Source organism: Protopterus annectens, chromosome 4.part0, assembly GCF_019279795.1.
Source record: "Protopterus annectens isolate FY-2018-M chromosome 4.part0, PAN1.0, whole genome shotgun sequence".
In the NCBI taxonomy this organism is placed as follows: domain Eukaryota; kingdom Metazoa; phylum Chordata; order Ceratodontiformes; family Protopteridae; genus Protopterus; species Protopterus annectens.
This window is the reverse complement of record NC_056733.1, coordinates 1,166,883,167-1,166,903,836: the sequence shown is the minus strand read 5'-3', so window position 1 is coordinate 1,166,903,836 and position 20,670 is coordinate 1,166,883,167. Positions and strand designations below refer to the sequence as shown.

General features: G+C 43.1%; 1 protein-coding gene across 3 annotated transcripts in view; it reads right to left on the bottom strand.

Annotated features, from left to right (window-relative positions):
- CPEB4 (cytoplasmic polyadenylation element binding protein 4) overlaps window positions 1-20,670 on the bottom strand; it is a 982,215-nt gene that overhangs the window by 202,119 nt on the left and 759,426 nt on the right. For all 3 annotated transcript variants that reach the window (XM_044069124.1, XM_044069125.1, XM_044069127.1), the window contains one exon: window positions 17,286-17,400. In XM_044069124.1, coding sequence (XP_043925059.1) covers window positions 17,286-17,400 — 115 coding nt within the window. The remainder of the gene's footprint in view (window positions 1-17,285; window positions 17,401-20,670) is intronic.

Here is a 20,670-nt window from a genome sequence, read left to right as displayed (position 1 = left end):
CGGACCCGACCAGTGAGTGTCAGCTCCAAGACTAAGGTGGGAACCGAAGAGGTCAGAGTAATCAGAACCGAAAGCCCCATGGGTGTCTGCTCCAACGGTTCCAGAATCACTGGTCACGAATACTCCTGCCCCGAAATTTCAGGTCGAATTGGAGGAGGAATTGAAGAAACAGGTAGAGTCTGGGTCGGTTCCGAAACCCTAAGGGTCAGACCTGATAGAATTTTGGTTAGTGCCTGTGACTGTAGAAGTCTCTGTACCATTTAATCCACGTTCTTATCTGACAGTAAAGTGGGAGATACTGGCTCCCACTGACCACAATTACCTCCGGTTTCATAAGCTTAGGCGCCTAGGTGGCAGTCTTGCTAGATTTAGATGCTTTTGAAGTCGATGAGCCCTTTCTTGGCTCAGACTCAGACAAAGAGCTTGTAGAGACAGTTTTTGAAGACTTAGTAGGCTTGTCCTTGTCTATAGCTTCTTGAAAAGAAGATTTCAGGAGACCTCTTACTATCAGTTTACTCTTGTGTTCATGAAGAATGCGAGAGCTAAGCGAGTGACAGATGGCACAATTTTCCTGTAGGTGAAGCTCACCTAAACAATAAACACAATTTGTATGGCCATCTGTAACTGACATCTTCTGTCCGCATTTCAGACATTTTTTAAACCCAGACTTAACTTTCTCAGACATAACTCTGTCAACTGAAAATTATCCAAGGCAGAACAAACTCTAGTGCTATATATAACAATATATATATATATATATATATATATATATATATATATATATATATATATATATATATAGTATTTGCAAGTAATAGCAGTAATAGCAAAGATATATTATTAATGCCCTAATAAAAAAATGGGCTACATATAAAGGATAGGGAGTAAGTTATGTAATCTAACTATAATAGTTCACTTACAGAAAAAAGGGTCTAAAATAAACGGCCTCAAGAAAAAGAGAAAAAGCATTCTAACTAACAAAGACTAACAAAAGAGACAAGTGTCTCAAGTAGCTAACTGTAATCTGACAACTAACAAAGAATGAAATTTTTTGTTTAGACAAATATCAAAAGTTTGACAATACTGGTCAGAGCTGTTCGATGAAAACCTGATCTGTTGCAGGGCACACGAGATCTGGGGAAAGCACTACTGCATCATGGTATAGGGAGTAGGCCACGAGCTGTTTGAAGACCTCAAGCTTTAGCATTTGGCTGAGTTGGAGCAGAGGATTGGCTCCGAACCCATCAGTGAGAATGAAGGCGAGAGAGAACAACTTCACAATGCAGGACATGTGGGAATCTTTGTAAGGTACCTGCCTTCCATACTTGTATTTTCCCTTTCCGAAAGGCATAAGATTTAATTAAATTACATTCCTCAATGAAAAAACAAAGGAAGGTCTCCAGCACGGTACTTACCTGCTCATAAAGCCTTGTCACAACCTGACCTCTAACACTGAAGACATGGTTGAGAGGCGACATCTGACAACACGAAAGTTATGAATTTTGGTGTCCATGCATTCTCTTTATACCAAGACCGCCCTTGTGCTTCAATGGATATTCAGTGTGGGCACCTTCCTTACACACTATTTATCCACTAAAGTACATTTGGACTCAAAGCATAGCGATGTAAAGACCACTGTACTGCTAGAGTCCATTGTAGAATTCTCATGTGAAGTCAAGCTGTTAGAATCAACATTACAGAAGCAGCCATCCCACCAGGTGCTTTGGGTGGGAAAGGAATGGTTAGAATTTGTTATACTCCCTCTCTATATTAGATCCAACTTTTCCTTTCCCTGTTTTAAAAAGGAGCTTAAATCCCACCTAATAAACTTGAAATTATGCCGTTGCCTTGACCACACACAGTCTTAGTGTGTCTTACTGTATAACCTGTTGCATCTCCTAACTTTCTCTGTTAGTAACTTCTGCTTAAACTAACCTCCTAAACCCTCAGCTCTACTACTATAGCCCCCTCTTTTCTCTCCCCCCTCCCATTCTCCACACTATTTATCTTTTCCCCCCTTCCTATCAATGTCTATACATTGTCCTTTTGAACAACTATTATCTTTTTGTTTTTACTCTATGTAGTAAAATTTTAGAACACTATCAGTGCAACCCTTAATGTTCATAATTTTTTCTTTGTTTTTTTTTCTCTTTGTATTTAATTTCGTATTTGCAGTGTTATTTTTAATAGTTTTTGTCCTGTATGTTTATCTTTGCTGGAGCTCTTTCCCCTTGGGTATCCACTGAAAATGGGTTGCTTACTATCAATGCAATGCAAATAGTTAATAACCTTTTCTTTTTTTACAATTATTTTGTATTGTGATTTAATATTTGTACAATGTCACTATCTTTACTTATGTTTGCTGGGGCTTTTCCCCTCGGGTCTCCACTGAATGGGTTTGTTTGCAAACTCAGTTGGACTAACCCGGTTAACAAATGTGAAATAAACAAATAAATAAATAAATATGTAACCTTAAGGACACAATTCTGTTCTGAGGTAAGAAGTCTAGACAACTGCATGTGCAGAAGGACCCCTATAAAGTCTATCACTTGGGCTGGGTGAAGTTGAGACTTTTGTGTATTTAGTGATTCCCAGTGCATTCGCTAGACGAAGCAGACAATTTCTGGCTTGTATAAGTAGATTCCTGGTTGATGGAAACCCGCAGAATCTGAGCAGTCTCAAGTGAGGAGCTACTACTGCCATATATTTGGTGAATTCCCTGGGGGCTGTGGTAAGAACAAAGGGCAGAGGTCTGAAAGTATACTTGTGTAAAATCTTACCATAACCACAGATATCATTCTCTTTCATGTTGCAGTATTCATACCTTTGGGTTATCCTCTGCTTATCTACCCGAATGTCCGGCCAGTATACAAAGTTTCAGTCACTACAAGGTACATGGGATGTCTGTTGGCCATAGGGCGCATGGGCCAGTATACAAAGTTTTAGTCACTACAAGTTACGTGGGACGTCTGTTGGCCATAGGGCGCATGGGCCATAAAAGTGACATCTGTATGTACCTTTCCTCAGAACTGAATGCCCCAGTTGGACCCCAGAAACAGGATAGCTGCACAAGTCCTGTGTTAACCAAGAGGGCATTTTTATATGTAAAATGGGGGTAGGAGGGAGGGATGGGACAGGAGGACATCTATGGTTATGGTAAGATTTTACACAACTATTGTATGTCCTTCCATTCCCGTGCTGCAGTATTATTCAGGACCTTTAGGCGAGTGCCCAAAGCTCAAAGGGAAGAAGAGGAGCATGATATGGAACTGTTTTCCAAGAATCCATGCAGGATTGTCCTAGCAAACCCTGCTCTAGACCTGGAAATATGGTCCAGTTTGTAGTGTTTATTGAAGGTATGGATAGATGTCCAGGCAGCTGCCTCTAGGATGGAGACAGTGCCCAGCTCTCTGAAGAAGGCTCCAGATGAATGGCTCTAGTGGAGTGGGCTTTAATTTTTGAGGCTTGCCATGGTACTTGTAACAAAAGGAGATGGCCCTGGAAATCCAGGTGGAAATGGTCTGTTTTGTCACCACTCTTTCTAGAGCTCTGGGGTGAAAGGAGGCAAACAACTGCTCTGATTTCCTAAGGAACTTGGTCTTGTCAAGGTAGCATCTTAGTTGTCTGTGAACATCATGGGAATACAGGACTCTCTCACTGTCACTCTGGGGAGGTGAAAACATTGGTTCAGGGGCAGCTCACTGACCAGCTTAGGCATGAAAGACGAGTTGGTCCTTAGGGTCACTCTATCCTTGTGGAAGATTAGAAAAAGGTGGGGTGGCCATGAGGGCCTGGAGCTCTGACACTCTCCTGGCTGATGTCAGGACCACCAAAAGAACAGTCTAACAAGTGCAATATTTTAGAGAGGCTTTTGATGCTGGTTCAAAAGGAGCAACCATAAGCTTCTCTAAAACGTAGTTCAGGTCCCATGGAGGTGGAACTGGCCTCCTGCGGGGCCTGAGGTGCAGTTCTCCTTTAAGGAATAACTTCACTAGAGGTCGGGAGGCAAGAGGAAAGTCAAGAGGCAGACAAGCCAAAAGAGCAAATAGGTGGGCCTTAACAGAAGAATACACCAGCCCTGCTTGCAACAGTTCACACAGGTAGGACAGCATTAAAGGGACCTCTCCTTGAAATGGGTCTAGCTGTCTTTGAAGACACCAAATGGAGAATCTTTTCCATTTGGACAAATAAGATCTCCTAGCATTGGGTTTCCTGGCCTCCTGGAAGACATTAAGCACGTCCTCCATGTAAAGGTGTCTGAAAGGGATCAAAACTCTATCACCTACAGGTTATGTTCAGAGATTCCAAGTGGGGATGGATTAGACATCCCTTGTCTTGTGTGAGAAGGTCCACTCTCTGAGGTAACTTGTGATGAGTGCCCCTGGCTAAATGCAGGAGGGGGAACCAATAATGTCTTGGCCAAAAGAGAGTAACCAACAAGATTTTTAGTTTGTCGTGCTGAATTTTCAACAGGCCTTGTTGTAGGAGTGAGAAGGGGGGAATGCATAGAGAAAAGTACAGTTGTGGACACTTACCATAAATGTAGATGTTCGAGTGTATTCACTGTTGCAGTCATCACACTTGGGTTATCTGCCTGTAGGTAGCCCTCAGTCAGCCCGAATACCAGAGACTTAGTATTTCTGTGTCGGATGCTGTTGCTTCTTCCATGACATCAGGTCGTCGGGGGTATAAAAACAGGCAGCCGACGCCATTACATCAGTTTTTCTTGCCCCAAATGTCAGGAGCCCCCAAATAGGGAGCTAGTATATGGTGGGGAAAAAAACACCAGTAAAAAGTAAATATCAATATCAGTAGGAATAGCCATACAGAGGAGAGATAAAGAGATAGAAAGCCAGGGGGCTGGAGGGAGGGAAACCATGACTACAACAGTGAATATACTCGAACATCTACATTTATGGTAAGTGTACACAACTGTACTAAGTTCTTCATATTTCACTGCTGCAGTCATCACACTTGGGTTGACTCCCAAAGCTCAGGAAGGGTGGAGGCAGTCAAGAAGAGCTTGGGCTGGCTAGTAGGATTGCAAGACTGCTGTAGCAAATCCTGCCCTGGATTTGGAAAAGATAGGCAGGGTGGTAATGCTTGGTGAAGATGTGTACAGAACTCCAGGTAGCAGCTTTCAGTAAGTCCCTTGTAGGGACTCCCCTGAGAAATGCTGTTGAGGTAGATATAGCTCTACTGGAATGTGTTCTGACCCCTTGAGGGGTTGGTTTTCCATGGTGCTTGCAGCAGAAATGGATGCAGTGTGCTACCCATTTGGAACTGGTTTGTTTTGAAATGGCCTTGCCCTCTGCTCCAGTTGCAAAGCTGACTAGCAGCTGGTCAGATTTTCTGAAAGGCTTAGTCCTATAAAGGTAGAACCTGAGCTGTCTGTGCACGTCCAAAGAGTGCAGGATCCTTTCCCCTTTACTTTGAGGATTAGGGAAGAAGGTTGGCAAATGGATGGATTGGTTGAGAGCCACACTGGACACCACTTTAGGCATAAAGGAAGGGTTAGTTCTGAGGGAAACCCTGTCAGCTTGGAAAATAATGTAGGGTTCCACAGCCATCAGTGTAACTCAGACACTCTTCTAGCTGAAGTGATGGCTAGAAGCAAGGCTGTTTTCCAAGAGAGGAATTTTAAATCTGCTGAAGCAGCAAGTTCAAAAGGGGGAAGTGTGAGCTTTTCCAGTACAAAGTTAAGGTCCCAAGCAGGGGTGGGTGCTCTCCTTGGTGGCCTCAAGTTGTTTGCCCCTCTCAGGAACTGTTTGACGAGGGGGTGAGAGAATAGAGGTGGCTCAGTATTGTAATGAGCTGAAATGGCAGAGGCATGAATCTTAATGGAGGAGAAGGATATTTCTCTGCCTGCAGTATGCAATGGCTGCAGCCAGGCATTTTGTGAATACCCTGGGCGCGGTAGACAAGCCAAAGGGAAGTGCAGAGAAAGTATAGTTGTGTACACTTAACATAAATGTAGATGTTTGAGTGTATTCACTGTTGCAGTCATTACATTTGGATAATCTGCTGGCAGGTTGCCCTCAGTCGGCCTGAATTCCAAGGTCTTGGGTCCTGCGTCGGTTGCGGTCTTCTCTTCCATGATGTCAGGTAGTCAGGGGTATAAAACATGCAGCCGATGCCATTTTCTTTAGTTTTTATTGCCCCCGATGTCAGGTGCCCCCAAAAAGGTAGCAATATTATAAAAATTTATATATATATATATTTATATATATATATATATATATATATATACACACACACACACACACACACACACACACACACACACACACACACACACACACACACATTAATCAATATGAACTTTACCTTCATCTACAAGCAAATACACCACATAGGTTGTAGAAGATAGAGAAGGAAAGATAAACTGTAGAATGACAGGGGGATGGGCGGGAGGGTAATCTGGACTGAAACAGTGAATACACTCTAACATCTACATTTATGGTAGGTGTACACAACTGTACTATGTTCTTCGTGTTTCACTGTTGCAGTCATTACATTTGGGTAGAATCCCAAAACTATGGTTGGGAGGCTGGAGCTAAACAGCATTAGGTGAGGCTATAATGCCCTGCAGCACTGCAGTGGCAAAAGCCTGCCCTGGACTTAGAGTAGAGAGGCAAATGGTAATGCTTTGTAAAGGTGTGAACAGAACTCCAAGTAGCAGCCTCTAGAATGTCCTTGGTTGGTACTCCTCTGAGAAAGGCTGCTGAAGTAGCTGCAGCCCTGGTGGAGTGAGACCTAACGTCCTTGGGCACAGGTTTGCCATGGTGCAAGTAGCAGAAACGGATGCAATGGCTTATCCACTTTGAAACTGTCTGTTTTGAAATAGCCTTTCCTTCTGATCCTGCTGCATATGACACTAGTAATTGCTCAGTTTTTCTTAAAGCTTTAGCCCTGCGCAAGTAGAATCCTTAGCTGTCTGTGTACGTCCAAGGAATGCAGAATTCTCTCCCCTTTGTTCTGCGGATTTGGATAAAAAAGTTGGCAGATGAATTGTTTGGTTAAGAGCCACACTGGAAACAACCTTAGGCATAAAAGTAGGATTTGTCCTCAGACACCCTGTCTGGGTAAAATATGATAAAAGGCTCAACAGCCATTAGGGCCTGTAGCTCAAACTCTTCTTGCTGAAGTAATTGCTAGTAGCAGAGCTGTCTTCCATGATAAGAACTTTATATCAGCGGTAGCAGCTGGTTCAAATGGAGGCAGGGTGAGCTTTTCTAACACATAATTGAGGTCCCATGCAGGTAATGGTGATCTTCTAGGAGGCCTTAAATTTTTGGCTCCTGTAAGATACTGCTTTAGTAAAGGATGAGAAAAGAGTGGTGGCTCTGTATTGTAATGAGCCGAAATGGCAGAGGCATGGATTTTGATTGATGCGAAAGATAGGCCTTTGTCAAGCATCTCAGTTAAGTATTGTAATATCTGAAGAATATGTGGTTCTGCTGTATCAGTTCCTTGTGCTCGATTCCAAGCACAGACTCTCTTCCATTTGTCAGCATAAGATTTTCTAGTACTAGGCCTTCTGGCTTCCAAAATGACATCCATCACAGCTTTACTGAGAGGTGTCATTTGTATGATTACAGGATTAGCCATGCTGCCAGGTTCAGAGTCTGTAGTTGATTGTGCAGGATCTGATTGTTTTGCTGGGACAGTACTTGCGGGTTTTGAGGTAAGGTCCAAGCTGGGTATTAGACAAGCTCCTTAGGATTGGGTACCAGTATTGGCGGGCCAGTCCGGGGCAATTAATATATTTTTTGGCTTCTCTTGTCTGACCTTTAGGAGGACCTTGGGTAGAAGAGGCAAAGGAGGAAAGGCGTAAACTGATAGGTTTTTCCAGCTGAAGAATAGGGCGTCCACTTTCCATGCTGGTCTGTGATAAGCCCTTTTGCAGAATCTTTTCAGTTGATAATTTTGAGGACAGGCAAATAGATCTAAGACTGGGCTCCCCCATTTCTCTGTTATCATGCTGAAGACTTGTGGATTTAGTTTCCACTCGTGAGGATCCATAAGGTTTCTGCTTAAATAGTCTGCCAAAGTGTTTTGTTTTCCTGGCAGGAATTGAGCTTGAAGATGTACTTGGTAGGTCAAAGCTGTGTCCCACAGTGCCATGGCTAATCTGCAAAGGGGGTATGAGTGTGTGCCCCCTTGCTTGTTTATATACCACATGACTGGTGTTGTCCATCTTTATCAGTAGTTGTCCTGGATGAAGTAAGTCCTTGAAGGCTGTTAGGGCATTTTGAACAGCTAGCATCTCTTTCTGGTTGATATGTAGATGCATTTGATTTGGTGCCCATATGCCCTGAATGCATTTGCCTGTCGTGGGCCCCCCAGGCATAATCTGATGCGTCTGTTAAGGTTTGGCTGGCAGGGGGTAGAGTGAAGGGCCGTTCCATGTTTTGGTGACAGGCCTTTGCCCACCATAGAAACTCCTGTTGCAGGCAGGGAATGAGAGGAATCACTGTTTCCAGACTGTGTGAATGTTGCCTCCATAAACTTTTTAGGTACCATTGAAGTTTCCTCATATGCAGTCTTGCATATGGAATTAGTAGGATGCAGGATGCCATGAAGCCCAGAGCCTGCAGAATTTGTCTTGCAGAAGACTGGGTTTTTGTTGCCATCAGTTTTAGTCAGTTGCCTTTGTTTGTCTGGCGTGAGGTAAGCCATCTGGGCAGCTGTATTCAAGCTTGCACCCAGGAATGTTATCTTTTGAGAGGGTACCAGTCGTGATTTCTTTTCGTTTAGTGTGTACCCTAGGCATGTTAGAAGTCTTTTCACAAATGCCAGGTGTCGTAGAAGAGTGTCCTTGTTCTCTGCTTGAATGAGACAGTCGTCCAAGTATAAGGATATATTTGGATACTTCTGTCTGCAAAATGCAATTACTGGTGCCAGGCACTTTGTAAAGACCCTGGGCACAGTAGATAAGCCAAAGGGCAGTGCAGAGAATTGGTAATGCATTAAGCCAGCCATGAAACTGAGGTATCTTCTGCACGATTGTCTTATTGGGACATGCAGGTTATGCCTCTTAAGTCTAAAGTCACCAGCCAAGCATTATTGCCCAGCATGGACAGAAGCTGTTGCAAAGTGAGCATTTTGAATTTTGGAAATGTCCATGTATGTGTTCAAAATCGATAAATCCAGTATTGGCCGCCAGGCCTTGTCCTTTCTGGGTAAAAAGAACAGTCTTGAGTAAAAACCTTGTCCTTTTTCCTGTTCTGGTACCGTCTGAATGGCCCCCATATCCATGAGGGATGTAACCCGTTTCTGTGCCTCTGCCCATTGGTTTTCTGGCAGATCTGGCCAACCATTTGTCATTGGCAGAGTGTGGAAATGGAATCTGTATCCCTGTGATACACTGTTTAGTACCCACTCGTCCTGGGTTATTAACTGGCAATTTTGAACAAAAAGAGCTAATTTTCCCCCCATGGGTGCTGCCAAAAGATAAGTGCTTGGTGTAGGCAGAGGGAAGTCATTGGGATTGCTTTCTGTAGGTTTGCGCTTTATTTCTTCCAGATTTGGAAGTGGATGCGCCCCATTGCTTTGACCTGTAGGAGTCTTGAGCCTGGTACCTGGAGCCCTTAGGGTGTCTGGATTTGCCCCTTTGAGCTCTGTCTGACGCAGGAAAGGACCAATTTTTTGTAGGCCAGTGTCTACTGAATCTAGGTGGCTGCACTTGTAAGAAATCTTTAACATTTTGCATAGACTTAGCTTTGTCTTCCATTTTCTTTAAACCTCTTCTGCCTTGATACCAAACAGAGAATCATGCTGTAAAGGTGCATCTAGCAATTTAGCTTTAACATGATCACGCAAATTTTGTTCCTTTAACCAGGCATGCCTCCTAATCACAGATCCAGTAAGTGCAGCCCTGCAGGAGGCCTCTAAAGAAAAACCACATTGCAAAGTATGCTTTCCAACTTGTTCAGCTGCATGCAATAATTCCTGCAATTCCTTATTTTCTGCACATTCTGAAATCAATATAATTTTCTGTTTCAGCAATCCCATAACATGTTGTTGGTACTTAAGCATATGAAATTGACAGTTTAAGGCCCTGATTGCCAAGGTTGCAGATGTATAAACCTTTTTTCCTCATCTGTCCAGTGCCCTTGAATCTCTGTCGGAGGGGTTTTTGCTGTTGAGGCCTTAACTCCCTTTGGACCCTGTGAAATAGTTTCAGGATCAGCAGCAGGGTTTCTAAATAAAAAAATTATGAGAGTCAGGGACCCTGTAATATCCGTCAGGCTTACTGGGAGCCAGAGGTAAGGAGGTCAGGCTTGACTCTGAAAACACATCATCCACAATGTCTAAAACAGGGGGGAATGGCTAAAGGCTTGTGCTGAGGGAGAAGGAAATCCCTGAGCCTCTTTTGATTCCGAGAAGTCTTGGCTCTCCCAGTGAAAATGCTCCCTCAAAGTATGCAAGGTTTCTCCAAATGAATAATCTTCAGGAGGAGATGCAGATGGAATAGACTCCTCAGCATCAGGATCATCATAGGGAGGTAAAGATAATTCCTGATCAGAAGAGGAATCAGAAGAAACAGAAACCTGATTTGAACACTCATAGTTGGTGTCTTGCCTAGGCCTCTTATCTGGAGGGGGATGGGTACCCCTGATCAAGGTAATAAGGTCTTCAGCCATTTTGATCATCTGTTTTTTAGGCATAGAGGCCTGTGCACGTGGCTCAGGCATCAGTTTTTTAGTTTTAGAAGATGTCTTTGCCTTTGGTTTTGCAGCTTTCGGTTTGATATATAAATGCTGAGGTCTGAATACACCCTCAGAAGCCCGTGCCTGCTCAGCGGCTCCGGACCCATCCGAGGGAGATACATCCGTCGGTCCAATACCTCGAGTATCTTGCGGCATGCTGGACTCCACATGGGTGTCTGTAGAGGCCTGCAACTCGAAGGTAGCGGGTATCAGGGGCTGCGAAAGCGCCTGAGTACCGGCGAACCGGCGACTGGCTTAGGAGAAGCTTTGTCGTCGGTTTTGGATCTAGACTGCCTTTCTCTGTCCTTTTCTTTGCGTTTTTTATGTACTCCGGTAGTCGGATTGCTATCCGGCAACATTTCTGGGTAGTTAAATCTGTTTCCAAAATACTTAGATGCAAAAACATACCAACGCTTAATAGTGCGCTGGTTAAATCTACCATAAAACCGACAACCAGGCACGTTGTGATCACTGTCTAGGCAAGGAATACAGTATAAATGGAAATCCTTATGAGGTATTTGCTTCCCACAAGTAACGCAATTATTAACTTTTTCTGACATCGGTAAAAAGCAAGAAAAAAGTTTCCCCAACAGGGTACTTAGCTTTAGTGAAGACTTCGGTTCTGAAACTCAAACTCGAATATTTCAGTAGTCGGCCGACTGGCACTTGTGAAATGCTTCTGCTTCGGGCACCGCGCGGCAAGAAAGACTAAAGAAAATGGCGTCAGCTGCATGTTTTATACCCCTGACGACCTGACGTCATGGAAGAGAAGACCGCAACCGACGCAGGACCTAAGACTTTGGAATTTAGGCCGAATGAGGGCAACCTGCCAGCAGATTACCCAAATGTAATGACTGCAACAGTGAAACATGAAGAACACCTGATAATGCATAGACCCTGCCTTGAAACGTAGATATTTTCCTGCATGACTCCCTTATAGGGATGTGCAGATAGGCTTCTTTTAAGTCTAGGGTGACTAACCAGGCATCCTTGGCTAACATATGGAGAAGCTGTTGCAGGGTAAGCATCTTGAATTTTGGTACCTCTAGGAAGGTGTTGAGAATTGAAAGATCTAGGACTGGGCACCAAGAGCCCTCATTTCTGGGTACCAGGAATAGTCTGCAGTAGAATCCTTGACCCCTCTGTTCTACTGGAACAGGTTGTATAGCTCTGATACTGAGCGGGGAAAGTACTATTTTTGAGTCTCTGCCCACTGGGTTGGAGGAAGGTCTGGAAACCCGCTTGGGGTTGGGCAGTAAATGGAAATAAAATTTGTAACCGATGGGTCCAGAGTAATGGACATCCATTTTTTTGCATGAAGGGCAAATTTTCCTCCTACGGGCACAAGCAACTGGGCAGTGCTGGGAAGCAGAGTTGAGAAGTCATTGTGAGCTTTTTCCATAAGGAAGTGGCTTACCACTCCCTGCTGAAGGGATGGGGGCGCTCCATTGCTTAGATGTCTACATACCGAGACTGTTGTCTGAGTGGTTTGTTTCCCCTGGGTCTTGTTTGGGAAGGCCTGAAGGGGGTTGGAAAGGACCAGTGTTTTGAAGGGCAATGCCTACTGAATCTAGGTGGTTGCACTTGTAGGAATTCTTTAACAGTTTGCATAGATTTAGCCTTTTCTTCCATCTTTTTAAGAATGTCTTCTGCTTTGGTGCCAAATAAACAGTCCCTATTTAAAGGAGCGTCTAGTAATTTAGATTTGACATGATCTGGCAAGGCCTGCTCCTTCAGCCAAGCATGTCTTCTCAGTACAGAGCCAGTGACTGCTGCCCTGCAAGATGCTTCCAGGGCATCAAAGCCACACTGTAAAGTATGTTTACTAGCTTGGTTTGCAGAGTGCATAAGCTCATGCAATTCTTTATTTTCTGCACAATCTGGAAAAATTACCACTTTTTGTTTAATAAGTTCCATAATAAGTTGCTGGTATTTCAGCATGTGAAACTGGCAATTCTTGAAAAGAAACTTGTGAGAATCAGGTACTCTGTAGTACCTGTCTGGTTTCCTAGGGGCCGGAGGTAAAGTGTCTGGAGTAAGACTGGATTCCATGAAAATATCATCCACAACATCCAGGACAAGGGGTATAGCTAAATGCCTGTGCTGAGGCAACTTTAAAAATTCTCTGAGTCTCTTTTTGGACTGAGGATAGTCTCGGCATTCCCAATGGAAATGCTCTCAGAGTATGCAAGGTTTCACCAAAAGAAAAATCCTCTGGAACGAAGGCAGAGGGAATGGATTCCTCTGCATCTGAATCCTCATAGGCGGATAAGGGCATGTCTTCATAATCAGAAAGGTCAGACTCAGACTCCTGGTCTGTAGAACCTGAAGGGGACTGGAGTCTGTCTCTTAGCTGGGGAAGGCTGGCTTTCCCTAATCAGAGTAATAAGGTCTTCAGCCATTCTAGGCATTTGTTTTTGTGGCATGGGTGCCTAAGCATGAGCTTTGGTCGGTTTTTTAGGCGTAGTGTGTACTCTGGGCCTAAGAAACTCAGTGGTTTTGGTTAAAAAAAGTAGTAGTCTGTTTGATTCGAACATCGGTAGGACAAAAAAACTCCCTCAGAAGCTGGTGCCTGCACAGCAGCTCCGGACCCATCTAAGGTAGAGACATCCGCTGGTTCCATAGTCGAAGAAGCATCTCGTGGTATACCGGACCCCGAATGAGTCTCAGCAGAGGCCTGCGAATCCACAGAAGTGGGCATCAGGGGCTGCAAAGGCACCTCACTGAGTACTGGTGGACTGGTGACTAGCTTAACGGAAGCGTCGTCGGTAGTTTTGGACCTATGCTGTCTGTCTCTATCTTTACGTTTTTTCGGAAGATCGGTAGTCAGATGGCTTACCGAAGCCATTTCAGAATACGGAGATAGAGAGCGAAAGAATTTAGCGACAAAGATAGCCAGACAACGAATGATTCGGGCGTTAAACAAGAGACAAAACCGACAGCGTGGGATGTCGTGGTCTGGGCCTAAACAGGTGATGCAGTAAGAATGAAAATCTCTGTGAGGCATTTGCTTTCCACAGGCAAGACAATTGTTAACTTTTTCTGACATCAGTTAGAGCAAGAAAAAAGGATCCCCAACGGGGTAGTTAAGCTTTAGAAGATTTCAGGATTATTCAACTCGAAAACGAAAAATTCAGGTAGCGGCCGACTGGCAGTTGCGAACTACTTCTGTTTCGGTCTCCTCCTCGGCAAGAAAGACTGAAGTAATGGCATCGGCTGTCTGTTTTTATACCCCTGACGTCATAGAAGGGGGGACAGCATCCGACGCAGAAATACTAAGTCTCTGGTATTTGGGCCGACTAAGGGCTACCTGCAGGCAGATAACCCAAGTGTGAGGACTGCAACAGCGAAACACAAAGAACATCATCTTCTTCCATGAGATAGAAAAAGGAGTCCGTTGCCCTCGCTAGGGGGTTAGGTGCCCTGGTATAAAAGAGTGGAGTTGTCTGTTCAGAGGGGATGCAAACAGATCTATATGTGGTGTTCCCCACTTGGGGGACTATGTCCAGGAACATGTCCCTGTGAAGCATCCATTTGTGGGATGTGACATGGACCTGCTCAAGGTGTCTGCCTGAGTGCTCTGAGCTGAGGGAATGCAGACCGCCTGCAGGGTGACTCCATGCTGGGTTGACAATTCCCAGGCCTGGAGTGCAAGTCTGCATAGCAAGTAAGATTCTGCACCCCCCCCCCCCGGTTTGTTCACATATCAGAGAACTGTAGTGTTGTCTGTGAATAACTTCAGGGGGCCTTGCTTCAGAATGTGTTGGAAGGCCCTCACAGCAAGGATGACGGCCCTCATTTCTCTGATGTTGATGTGCCCCTGCTTGAAAGGGCCTGTCCATGTGCCTTGCACCTTCAAACTGCCCATAGCAGCTCCCCAGCCCAGGTGTGAGGCATCTGTGTACATCTCCTGGACTTGGGTGAGGGGTTGCAATGGAGGCCCTGGGTTGAGAGAGACTTGATCCAACCACCAAAGGATCTCCTTCCTTAGGCATGGTAGGAAGGGAATATTGTGGTCCAAGGGGTGGAAGTATTGGGTTCATGTGGACCTTGGGTACCATTGAAGTTTTCTCATGTGTAGTCTTGCCAGTGGCAACATGGGTATAGTGGAGGCCATACGTCCTAAGAGTCAGATACTGCCTCAATGTCATAGCAGTGGCATGGAGGACAGGCAGCAGGTATTGCTTCAGGCTTTCCACCTTTTGGGGTGAAGAAATGCCCTCATAACATCTGTCCTTATTCTGCACCCCAGGAAAACTTGGTGCTGGGAGGGGTTTAGTTTGGACTTGAGGAAATTGATGTTGAACCCCAGGGACTGCAGGAAAGAGATAACATTTTGCAGATGGATGTGTAGGGAACTGGAGCAATCTGCCTGGGACCAGGTGGTCGTCCAGGTATGGAAAAATCTCAATCTGAGGTTTGGATCCGAACCCACAGGTTGAGAAACAAATGAAAATGACATCAGATCATCCATTTTCTTCAGTTCCAGTTCAGCATTCCTCCTGACAACTCTTGGTTCTTTCCTCACACTAAGAATAACAAGCACTGCTTCAGCTTTTATGTGAACATGATACTTGTCCTGGAAAACTTTCTAAGCTTGTGAAAAAATATATCAATTTTAAGATTCTATACAGTGTCAAAGATGTCTAGAGTTTCACCTGGCAGTTGGTGCAGAGGTTTAAGGAGCTGTTAACGAATAGAAAACAAACACAAATAAAATAAAATACATATCCCAGACCCATGACTGGATGACTCAAGGCACACACAAAACAAGCCTTCCAAACAACATCTGATAGGAACTGTGCTTACAAGAAGCTAATGCATTGTATTTTCCTTTAAACACCTATTATTTTTCTGTCTTTGCTGAATTTACTTGTATCTGCCCACATGGGACCAAAATTATTGGTGTATCATTTGCATTTTTTTAATTATAATTGACAACAAATGGTGTATACCACTGGATGCAACTATCATAAGCAGCAGTGGTACAATGGCCAAGCTAAGCACAAATTAGAACACTTCACTGAAATTAAGATGGCTATTGTAGATAACCCAGTAGTAGCTCACTGCCCTCAAATGCCTGGAGATAATGTAATGTCTTTTATTGTTAACAGCCTCATTGCTCTTAGATTCTATAAAGGTGGTGGTGTTACGGAAGCAGCACTATTAAAACTGCATGCAAATAAGTTTCTAAAATATAAAACTATGGAGTGTGGATTAAATTCAGATCTTGGCAATGTTTTATATTGCCTTTTTTAAATAAACGTCTACGTTGAAATTGATAAGTAAATCATTATTTTGGACTTTCTACTTGTGATGTTTCATTACTAAGCGAAATTGTGTGCCTTTTCAACTCTCCTAGGTTTATAGATTAGTTCTAGGCTAACTGCCCTTTTGGGCTATTTTAAGCCTAGCCAATTACTCCATGTGAGAATCAAAAGCTGCACCTTGAGTCTGAAATGGTAAACACCTTAACCATTATGCCAACCTCTCCACCCAAAGATATTTCTTCAAATCAATGTCAAGATCAAACCTTGCACCTTATGCATGAGAGGAGGAGACCTTCACTGTTATGTCAACTGGTCTCCAGCGAAGGTACAAGGAATTGGTCTCTTACAATAATAAAGAAATATTTCTAACTTAATGAGAATTGATTAAGGCTCAAGCCATCGCTAACAAAAGTGAGCTTACTATCTCAAGAGTATGTGGTGACATTAAGACATAGTATAGTCTAAAGAAGATTAAAGTGTTGTCCTGGCCTCCCAGTGTATGTCCCTGTAGTTTAAGCAAAAACTTCCATCAGTGTTCAAATGAACTTTTCCATCACTGCCATTTTTATGAAGTGACAAGCAACTTTTTGCAGCTGGGTTCAATTACAGTGCTTGTCATACTTGCATACTGTGCCGATTCCAAGGACAGTAAAAGTAATACACTATGCAGACCTTGACTAGTTATCCAATGACATTATGGACATGTACTATAATGTTTAGGCATATGAATGTAGGACTTTACAGACAATGGCAAAACTGAATTCCTAACTTTGTAAGATGTTAAAAAGAAATAAGCTGTTATGATGAAAGCAAAGACTTTACTGAAAAATACTGAATCCTGACTGGTGTACAAAGTAATACCTAACTAAGGATCCACCAGGGATGGCTCTTGTAGTTTTATCTGCAAAGTCAATGTATAGTAGCCTATCGATCATCACAACCATGAAAAGAAAACTATGGACATCCAAACATGCCAAGAGTTTTTTTTTTTTTTTTTTTAAATAAGAAATATCTTTATTAAATTATCGATAATGATACAGGCAATCTTACATTTATATAAATGAAAATGAACCATACCAATACAATCTCAAGTTGCAAGCAATATACATTACAAACCATGATGACACAAGTGTAGCTGCGAACACTGTACATCACTTATAATATATCCAGTCATTGTCAGTCAACCAAAACATGCAAGATTCTTGACAAATTACTTTCAAAATTTAACATTTTACTATATAAAAAATAATAGCAGGTACAGAACACTTTATGATGCAAGATGCCAATCCTCTGCACTTACCAGCTCTTAGTGGTCGTGGCACCCCTCCTACAAAAATAGTTTTCCTTGGGTCCAAAGGCTGAGAACCATCCATCACAAAGTCACTATCACTAAGATTCCAGGGCCGGATCTGAACCTAAAGTCAAAGCAGTTAGCACAGTCAAATGAAAAACTGAAAATGTTGTTTCCTTATTAAACGATCAACATGTGAAAGAGTACTTTAAACATGCTATGAAAAAACTTATTCAGCTACTGAACTGTCATAATTAAAATGAGAGAGAGAGAATTCTTGACTGCAAAAGTACAATTGCGCATGTTGCACTTACCCATAACAGCAGATGTTCAAATTCCTCACTGCTGCAGTAGCCTTTAGGCTGTAAGGGTTGTGTCTTACTCAATACACAACTGTCCAGGTTTAAAAAGTTCTTGCTCCCTTTCATAAGTCCACTCTGACTGCTGACTGGACAGCCCTGTGGAAGGAAAAATCAGCGGTCAGACTGGAAAATCTTCAGGATTTCCTTGCCTAAAAGTTAGGTAGCAGCAAACTCATCCTGAACCATCAAAACAAGAAATAACTAACAAATGTATTTTCCAACAATAAACTATAGACAAAAATGGGGAGTGGAGGGTGGGTGCTGCTACTGCACAGAAAGGAATTTGAACATCTACTGTTATGGGTTAAATGCAACTTGTACAGCTGTACTATGTTCATCATTCCCACTGCTGCAATAGCCTGTAGGCTATATGAGTTGATTACAAAGCATATCCAACCTGGAAGGATACAGATCAAGAACCCCTGGAGAATGGCACTAGCAAAGCCAGTTCTGGATCTAAAAAAAGAATACAGTTTGTAATGTCTTGTAAAGGTATGTACAGAGGACCACGTAGCTGACTCTACAGTACTTTAAGTCCACACCTTTCCAACAGGACAATGAGGTAGACAAGGCCCTGGTAGAGTGGGCCATGATATTGCCTCTGCTTTCCCAAAGTGGGCATAACAAAGCAATAGCCAGGGAAAACCACCTAGAAATAGTATTTTTTGATGAGGGTTGTCTTTACTTGTGCCAACATAAGAAATAAAGAGCAGGTCAGCTTTAATAACGGACTTGGTTGTATCACGATTGTACCTGAGCTGCCTATGCACATCCAGATTATGTAGAATCCATTCTCCCCATTTCTGGGTTCTGCATAGAACACTGGGAGATTGATGGCTCGATTCAAACAGAACTCAAAACACCTTGAGTGTGAATGACGGATTTGTTCTTTCTAATACCTTATCCCTATAGAAGACCAGGTAGGATTCGCCCACCATGAGAGCTTGTAACTCAGATACTGTTCTTGCAGATGTCAGAGTAATGAGAACAGTAGTTTCAATGTAAAGAATTATGAATCTGCTTTATGTGCAGGTTCAAATGGAGACAAGGTTAACTTTTCTATCACAAAGTTAAGATCCCAGAACGAACCAACCTGTTTGAGAGGTTGCAGGTGTAAAATTCCTTTAAGAAACTGTTTTACCAAAAACATAGAAGAAAGCAGACGATCCATAGGCAGATGTGCTGAAATGGCCTTAAGATGTACCATGATAAAATGAGTATGACAGGGCAGAGACTAGTAAACTCTCAAACATTTGTACATCAGTGATACATAATCATTGACTGGACATATTGTCTAGGCACCAACTAGATAATCGCTTCCACTTGCCAATGTAAGATTTTTCTAGTAGCACGTCTACTTCTCTCTTTTGTACCTGCAGCATGTCTTCGGAAAAGAGGTGCTTAAAAGGAATTAAAATGAAATCATTCAGGCAGTTAGATGAAGATGTCCGAGATCAGTGTGCATCACATTCCCCTGTGTTGTGTGAGTATTTCTAGTTTGTTAGAATGCTTGTAATAATTGCCATTTGCCCAATTCCATAAGCACTGAGAACTACTGCTGCTGGACCAAAAGGGAGTCACCCCAAATACTTTTGGAGTTTCTTCTGAATTTTCATTATTACCATGGACATTAGGGGAAATGGTGAAATTGCACAAAGGAACATTCCCATCCATGGGAATGCCTCGTTCAACTTCCTTACATGAGGGTCTGTACTGGTCATACTCAGCTTGTCTGCCACTATGTTTTACTCTGATGGAATTTAGGATGCTTGGAGGGTTAATAAATGTTGAAGGGCTACATCCCAAGCCATCATTGCAAGTCTGCACAGAGGGTACAACCTTGCTTGTTGATGCACCACATCACTGTGGTGTTGGCTGTAATTACCTCAAGAGATACTGGCCATCACAGACAATGAAGCCATTTTAAGACATGAATCACAGCAAACAACTCCTTGACATTTAGGTGCTATGATCTATTTAAGGAATTCCACAGGGTTTGCACTTTTACCTCCAATGAAAAGTACAGTTGTATACACTTACCATAAATGTAGATGTTAGAGTGCATTCACTGTTGCAGTCATTACATTTGGGTAATCTGCTGGCAGGTTGCCCTCAGTCAGCCTGATTAACAAAGTCTTGGGTCCTACGTCAATTGCTGTCCCTTCTTTCATGATGTCAGGTAGTCAGGGGTATAAAACATGCAGCCGACGCCATTACATCAGTTTTTCTTGCCGCACATGTCAGGTGCCCCCCAAATGGGGAGCAAAATATATAAATAATTTACAACACAAAAATATATACCTCCAAATAAAAGCAAATACACCAAAAAGGCTTTTAAGTGTAGTAAAAAAAAGGAGAGGCATAGTAAGAGCAAAAACAGGGGGCTGGAGGGAGGGTAGCCAGAACTGCAACAGTGAATACACTCTAACACCTACATTTATGGTAAGTGTACACCACTGTACTATGTTCTTCGTGTTTCACTGTTGCAGTCATTACATTTGGGTAGATTCCCACAGCTAAGGTGGGGAGGATGGATTTATGAAGTATTAGGACCAGCTATAAGGCTCTGCAAAACAGCAGTGGCAAAGCCAGCTCTGGATTTAGAGAAAATTGGTAAATGATAGTGCTTGGTGAAAGTATGAACTGAACTCCAGGTAGCAGCATCTAGAATATCCCTGGTAGGAACAACTCTGAGAAAGGCTGTAAAAGTAGATGCAGCCCTGGTGGAATGGGATCCGATCCCCTGGGGAATAGGTTTTCCATGGTGCTTATAGCAGAAATTAATACAATGGCGTATCCATTTGGAAATGGTTTGCTTTGAAATAGCCTTTCCCTCTGCTCCATTTGGAAATGGTTTGCTTTGAAATAGCCTTTCCCTCTGCCCCTGCAGCAAATGCTACCAGCAGTTGTTCAGATTTTCTTCGAGATTTAGTCCTGTCCAAGTAAAATCTAAGTTGTCTGTGTACGTCCAATGAATGCAGAATCCGCTCCCCCTTGTTCTGTGGATTGGGAAAGAAAGTTGGCAAATGAAT